Here is a 7500-nt window from a genome sequence, read left to right as displayed (position 1 = left end):
TATGTTTCGTAGTGCTTTAATTTGCCTGTCTAGTAGCTTCTGATTGATTAACAGCTCACATCCATCTGGGATGGTTATTATGTTAATTCACTTATACATAATTTAATTGTTGATTGGTTTGTTCCTCAAATCCAAAGGGACCAATCAATTTCATCAATTATTATTGAGGCTAGAAATTTAGTATGAGTTTTCTCAGCCTTTTCTTGTATTTGCCTTGGGGTAAAGTAAATGTTACAACCACAAGAACCCAATCTGATTTAGTTTGTTACAATAGCTGAATGACATCAATAATTTATGACCCTGATTATTAAAATACCAATCCAGTAATGAATACTTACCATGTCTCTTACTTTGTCAGTCAGCAACTCTTTAAAAGAATACTGAGCTCCAGGTGCCAAACCAGGCGTGGTAGAAATTTTAACCTGTTTATTTAGGTCAGATCGACACTGTTTTATTAAATATGATTTTACAGGGAAATCATCAACAGCCATTGAGAGCTCGTGGATAAATTCATCCCCAACTCCAAATTTATCCATTAAAAAGAGTATGGTCTCCACTGTGTTTTTCTCATCGGGATGTAGTTTTTCATAGTTTGACTTTGGGGATGCCACACTACCACCTACCTGCTGTGCACTGGGAAAACACTTTTTTGTAGCAAAGTCTATAGAAAAGCTGTTAGTACTGTTGGGGTCTTTAAGTTTCAAAAGCTGCAAATCCAGGCCAAATATTTCAACAAAATGCAGTGCCCTCTGTGCTCGAGTCTTTAACTGTTTTAATTTTCTGTTTTGAGCTTGTTTGGTTTTGAGGTCTGGAATTCCACCTCCTCTGTGAATTCCCAGGTTTTCATTCTCTAAAATGTCAATGTACTTATTTAACTGTTGATTCTCACTGGACAGTTCTCTTGTTCTTTCCTTTTCTTTGGCATAATCCTTTTCAATCTCTGACAGCATTTCCTCAACCAGTTTCTCCTTTTCTTTCTCCAGATTTTCATATTTTCTTCTCCAGTTACAGATTTCTTCTTCTGCTTTTTCAAGTTTTGACTGAATGGAAGGTAGGTCTGCTTCCCACTTCTCTACTGAGATCACCTCATTTTTCAAAACAGCCAGCCTACACAATTTTTGGTCATGCTCTTTTCTGTTTTTATGATTCCCTTTTCTGTTTAAAGTCTGATTTGTGATTGAAGCAGCAGAACAACGATTTGAAAGTCGGCCTTCAATTCGTTCACTCTCCCGATTGATCTTAAATGCACGGCCAGGAATAACTCCATTTAACATGTCAATATAAGCAATGCCTGGTGTTGCCATTTTCAATTTATGCCACTGTATTAGTGCAGCATTCTTAATTGCAAGCCAGAGCACAACCTCATTACCTCCTTCACGTTGTTTTGACACATATTTTAACTGACGTTCTGGTGGATCGCAAATATGAATGAGAGGATCACGGACTGGGTAGGGATCAGACATCTTTTCCTTAACTGATTCGCGCGAATTTTAAATTTAAAGGGAAAAAATTTAAAATTCCCTCCCTAAATAGTCTGTGTTACCGAGCCTCCAGCCTCGTAATCACAACCCATAGTTACCAGTCTTTTATCTGTCGTCTGCCGATATTATCAAAATGGCGATCGTGCTTTATTTTGCATAGCATTCAGTGCAAAGAAGAAGCAATCAAAATTAATTCTTCCGCGCGATTCAAGTAAGATTTCTGTTTGTGGATGCGTTCATAGTTGCTGAAAGTATGACAAGAAAGCCGAAATGTTTTCAAGGTGTTCGAAGTCCTCTTCTCTTGCATGTGAAATGACATCTTTGAACTTCAAAAATTTGATTGGGATGGATCGATACGAGGAAAGGATTCCAGATTACTGGAGTTGGGGAAACTTGCATTTACGAAGGTAGGTGCCATTTTGTGTGTTCTAAAGGGCATTGACTCGAAATAAAACAGTGCTTGTAACACCGAGAAAACCGCAACGAGTGTTTGATTTACAAAAACAAAGTAATTATGCATTAAAGTAAAGTAAAGTAAAGTAAAGCAACCATATTTAACGTCGATAACTCGTAACAGTAATTCAACTGACAAACCTGAGGTCGACGGTGCGCTCATTTTACTCCCCCCTCTCCATCAGTGCTCCGTTTTACGGGTATTTAAAGCTACTTAGCTACACGGAAAGGAAAGAAGTCGAAACAAGGATGCGAGATCCGGGAATAAGGACCTCTTGCACCAAGGCCGCGCACTAACCAACTGTGCCATCATTGCTCCATTGAAAGTACTTATAAGTAATTTTCGATCTGGCATTGGGATGGTTGTGTTGCGTCCGGCGTGCGGTTGCTAAAAACTGTTTTTATTTGAATCCCATATAGTCCTTTCTATTCTTCAGCAAGTTTAAATTACCGTTAAAATTTTAAGTCAAACGCTCTATTGCGCACGCGCGGTTCGGAATTTCTGGCTATGTGTCAGTTACCTTATTCATCATCCAATGTTAACTATAAGTTTTTTGGTGTGATTTTCTCTCACCTGGCTGCCCACAGCTGATGGTTCAAGTGATCTGCTGATTCTGCAGCCCAGCACTGGTGTCCTTGGTTCCTCAGACTGCGCAATGCTTTCCAGCTTGTTAAACATTTGAGACTCGCTACAAATAAAGACCAATTGGGAAGAGTTATCTAATACTCAGGAACGTAATACAGTGGAGCCCCGCCTACGGCCACCTCGACAATACGGCCAGCTTGTTATTGCGGCCACTTTTTTGTTGGCCCGGCAAAATGGCCATACATTCTCTTATAGAAAACCATTGTTAATGTGGGCACCCATTAATACGGCCAAGGCCACAATTTTAAATCCCAAACAGTAGAAACCTCTATAACTTCACCCTGTTAATACGGCCACTCATGCTAAATTTAGAAAACCAAAATGCCTGTTACATGTCAATTTCATTGACTTTTGTAATTTACCATGGTAAACCGCCGATTTACTTTACAAAGTACTGTCAGCAACACTCCTACCTATTTTCATTACAAACATGATCTTGACACTACTGTAACATCCAGTAAGGCAAATTGCGAAGGGATTAAGTCATTGTGCTTTCATCAAAAGTACGATTGATTATAAAGTCTTTCAGTTAGGTAATTCCGTTTTTAGAAGCATAGTAAGCTGGGCCTGTTCTTGTTTTGATTTTAGGCTCACAACGTACAGTATACTTAACAATTTTAAGTGTTTTACCTACTGAGCAAAGTTTCAAGTATTTTATACAATTACTGTACGTACATTCCTGGCCCCAGTTGTTCGAAGGGTGGGTTTGGTTTTACGAGACAACTGGTTTGTCTCTTCTACTGGGCAAACCTGCCCAGAGGGAAGGAGCACGAACAGGACTCGAAGTCCTATGCGAGGTGCTCCACCCTACCCTATCCAGCCCAGAAAGACCAGACCACAACACCAGGAACTACATGCCCTAGCGCTATCCACTGGATAACTCAATTGGTTTTGCTAGTGTTTATCTGGTGGATAGCGTTGAATAACCGAGGCCTGTTGTTTATTAAAGAGAAAAGTTGTTCTGGAAGTGCAAATGCGATACATGTCATCATGGCCCTTTAGTCATGAATTTCATCCTACCCCGGTAATACGGCCAATTTGTTTAGGCCTGTTGATGACCCTATTAACAGGGTTCCACTGTAATAACATGACTGATAACAATATAATGACCATCATCAAACGAAGGATAAAGCCTCTTCTTGCAAAAAAGGACTTTCTTGTCCTTCCTTTGAGTACTGGTATATCTTTGACCATTTCGCTCAGTTATATTGTCAGTTCTATTTTGATGTTATATCCAGAAAGTAAAATGGGGGAGGGGTGTTTTATGGAATGCAATCTAACAGAGCCCTTTCTGGCAATTTGTGGTGGTTGTATCATCCAACTGGTCACATTGTCATTTCAAGATGCCACAGCCTAAGCTTTCCTTGACGTATGACTCCTCCAGTTCGCAGTTTGGTGGTTTGATTTCTTTGGGCTTTGCATAGTTTCCAGTGCCCTCACCTTTACTGGGCCGCATCTTAAGAAGGAAATAGTTTCTACTCAAAAATCAATAAATTATTCTGTTCTGCTCTTCTTCAGGTAAAATTAAAATGGATTTGGTCTGTTGCTTAAAACCACTTTAATCCATGATTAAGATGCCATAATACCTTCCTCCACACCATCTTCGTCCGCTGTCAATGCTATTTGCAGTGGAGCTACAATGTTCAAGATAACACAATCAGGACAATGGACCATTTTACAGTTGAAGCAAAGTTACGTGGCCTAAGAACGGAAGCGAGGCTGCCGGTGACCCTGTTTTAATACAAACTATTGTGCTTTTCCAAAGTTAATGTAGACTAGTTAAAATTACAACAATGTTCACAATTTACAAATAAAAGCAGTGGGGGCTGTATCGATACAAGGTCCCTGGCAGCCTCACAGCCATTCATAGGCTAGGTCACTGACCAAACAACCGTAAAATGGCATGCTATTCTTAAGGCCTGAAAATGGAAACTTTTGCTGGACAAGTTTCTATTTCCTATCCTTCCTTTTTATTTTAATTTTTTCGGTTTTTTTCATCTTCATTGGATTTCAATCTTTGCTGGCATACTATGTTTTCAATTCATCAATAGTTTTGGCTAAAGTAGATACTCCAAAATTAAGTTGGATACAGTGTAAAGCAACCAAAAATCTGAACTTGCTGTAAATTATAAAGTAGTCACTTATAAATACCAACCATAACTAGGTTAATCATTTAGATGTTGAGCCTTTTCCCAAGTTCTCACCGTCCTTTTCGAGAAGTTTTCCGCAGCAGCTGGTAATAAACTTTGCCAACAACACATCCATTTTCATCTATGTCTCCAGTGAAGCCAAATTTCTCTGCCATTGCTTTGCCATAATCAGTGAGAAGAAACCTGTAAAATTAAGTTTTGTTCTAACTCATCCACATCCTCATCTTTGCTTTGTGTTGACTGAGTCTTCTCAAAGTAAAAAATCCACAAGGTTAATTTATTTCAGCTCTATTTCAGCTTCCCAATTGACAACGGATGTGCTAACCAAGAGATGGCCCCACGATAATGCTACTATGATAAAAAAAAATCACTTCCCTTTCTTCTTCAGATTTTGAAAGTGTAATAGCTTAACACCTGACTGGCAAAACAATTTGAGTTTTGATTTTTATCCAGAGGCTGTTTACTTTGAGGGTAAGATTTGGATTTCACAGTTCACCATTACTCATGTTCAAAACTGACCGACTGGAGCTCAGAGGGTTGGATGTAGGGAAAAGTTATTTTACTTACTGGCTTAAAATTTGAGCTTGTAAATGCAGCATATTGTATATGCAAAACACAAGTTTAAAAATTCTGACAGCCCGCCGAAACTCTTGTGCTGCATATTGATTCAGACACGTACAAACACATTGCATCCTTAAACTAGTGAGTCTTTGACGTCATTTTCTCCGTGATCCAGCTATCTCAAGATTTTAAAGTTAGTAATGGCAGACCCCATTAAATAGGAAAATTTCAGTTAAAATAAACAGTCCCTTAGTTAGTGTTAAGTTATTAAAAAAAATAAACATAGTTTTGAAATCCAAAGAAAAAAGAAGAATTGTTTTTTTGGTCATAGTCGCACTTTAAGCATTTCTGTAAATGTTATCCACACTAAAACACCCAAACAGACAACTTCTCTTGTCATGATCCCTCAAAGAGAGTCAAATTGACGCATTGGTCATGAACCATGCTTCCCACTTCTGTGATAGTATGTAAACTAAGCTGATGTCAACCTGACTCAAGGGTTTTTCTCCAGGCACTCCGGTTTTCCTCCCTAATCAAAATCGACACACAGATAATTACATCTGGCTGTGGTGCTGTGCTTGAACATCAGATATGGACTGTACAGCAGCTGCCAGAGGTGCCTTATGCATGCTTTTCGCCCACAGTCATGAGCCACTTATTGGTTCTGAAAAGCCCCTATGGGGAGTGGTCAATTTTAAGTATATTAATGTGACTAAATTAAATACCAAAGAGGTTGTCCAACAACAGAGGGCAGTGGAGGGCTTAACTGTCTTAGATGAAATAGTTGGCATGGAAATAATCTTAAGGAGCTACAATCCTGAACAAAATTGTTCAGACACTTAGATTCTATTCTCTCCATTTCTAATAATAACATTATTAATTTCATTGAAATAAATCTTCTAGTTAGGAATCCCCCTTTCCCCCCTAAACAATGTCGTACTTCTCCGTAAACAACATTGCTTTCGGTGGGGAAGCTGGAGGGGGTATTTTTTAGTGCTTTTATTGTAGTTATTGCCTAAAAGGGAGAAACTTGAGTGAGATTGGTCTCGGCTACTTTTGTCTTGGATTGTAGGTAGACTAAACAGTGAGTCTGAAAGGCGACAGAAATAACATAAGACAAAAAGAGTCATATTTATACTTGGCCACCCCCTTGGTGTTGGCATATAGAGTTTCAGCTTTCTCTCGAGCTTCATCCCCTGTTAGTCGGTGGTTGAATTGCAAAAGCAATTTCTCTGCAAATTTCTGCCCTGCTCCGTAAATACGGCCATAATTGAAAATCTGTGGAGATAAATGTTATATTTTCTTATCAATACACGCAAAAGCCTGCAACAGCTAATTCAAAAACCTTGAGCAACAATTAAAATTTCAAGTCGACAGAAAACAGTAGCTTTTGTTAGTAAAACAGAATGTGGGTCTCTGGTCAACCTATATTTTGTCCAAACAGGGAGTGGGTTCTTGTTTGTATTTTATGTATTTGTTTCAAAAAGTGTGCAGCAGTGTTTTTAGACCCAATAAAACATGTGCTGCGAGTTTTTTGAACAGCTTCAAAAGCAGTCCACAAAAAAAAGGTGTCCCTCGGTAGTCCAAACAAAGGTTAAAAATGTGAGGGGAAGATATTAGCATACAAGAAATACAAGCCAGGCCTCATCACTATTCTTTATATAAAAGATTCTAATGCGGAGTGTTTTATTGGGTTTAAAGCTCATGCCTGCGACGTTTTGATAGGCTCATTATATACTAAGGCTCATGAAGTATTAATGAGTGCGTGAAATTTTTGCCAATTCTATTTATATTACATTTTAAATAAAAGACTATAATATGTTACTTGAAAAGCAGAGGGGCACTTGTTGGCTACCTAATGTGTGTAAACTAGTGTTCTCCTGGAAGCTGAAATTCAAATTGACTAAAATTATCCAAAAAAAAAAGGCAGATGTTGTTTTTGCAAGGAAGAACCAACCAGTCAAGTACTTCTTTCACAGCTCATCGCACAGACCTTTGCATGGTCTCGACTTATCCCAATAGTTACAGCAGTCTTGCTGTGCAGATCTGTCCCTTCGGATTTTTTGCCCTGTAGCGTCATCCACCCAAATGCAGTGCTGCCTGTAAAATCAAAACAATTACTGGTATCACCCACTGCTTTTTGCTCAACAGGAAAAGCTACCACTAACCAGCTGTTTCATTTTCTCACTTTCATTAAAGGGACTGTGTC

General features: G+C 38.8%; 1 protein-coding gene across 2 annotated transcripts in view; it reads right to left on the bottom strand.

The window, feature by feature from the left end:
* LOC137992430 (DNA polymerase subunit gamma-1-like) overlaps positions 1 to 7500 on the bottom strand; it is a 40446-nt gene that overhangs the window by 17244 nt on the left and 15702 nt on the right. For both annotated transcript variants that reach the window (XM_068837769.1, XM_068837770.1), the window contains exons 13-17: positions 7285 to 7391; positions 6430 to 6569; positions 4785 to 4913; positions 4167 to 4214; positions 2509 to 2623 (exon numbers count right to left, since the gene is read on the bottom strand). In XM_068837769.1, the coding sequence (XP_068693870.1) occupies positions 2509 to 2623; positions 4167 to 4214; positions 4785 to 4913; positions 6430 to 6569; positions 7285 to 7391 (539 nt within the window). The remainder of the gene's footprint in view (positions 1 to 2508; positions 2624 to 4166; positions 4215 to 4784; positions 4914 to 6429; positions 6570 to 7284; positions 7392 to 7500) is intronic.

The sequence above is a fragment of the Montipora foliosa genome, chromosome 2 (assembly GCF_036669935.1).
Source record: "Montipora foliosa isolate CH-2021 chromosome 2, ASM3666993v2, whole genome shotgun sequence".
Classification (NCBI taxonomy): domain Eukaryota; kingdom Metazoa; phylum Cnidaria; class Anthozoa; order Scleractinia; family Acroporidae; genus Montipora; species Montipora foliosa.
This window is presented reverse-complemented; position numbering and strand designations above follow the sequence as displayed.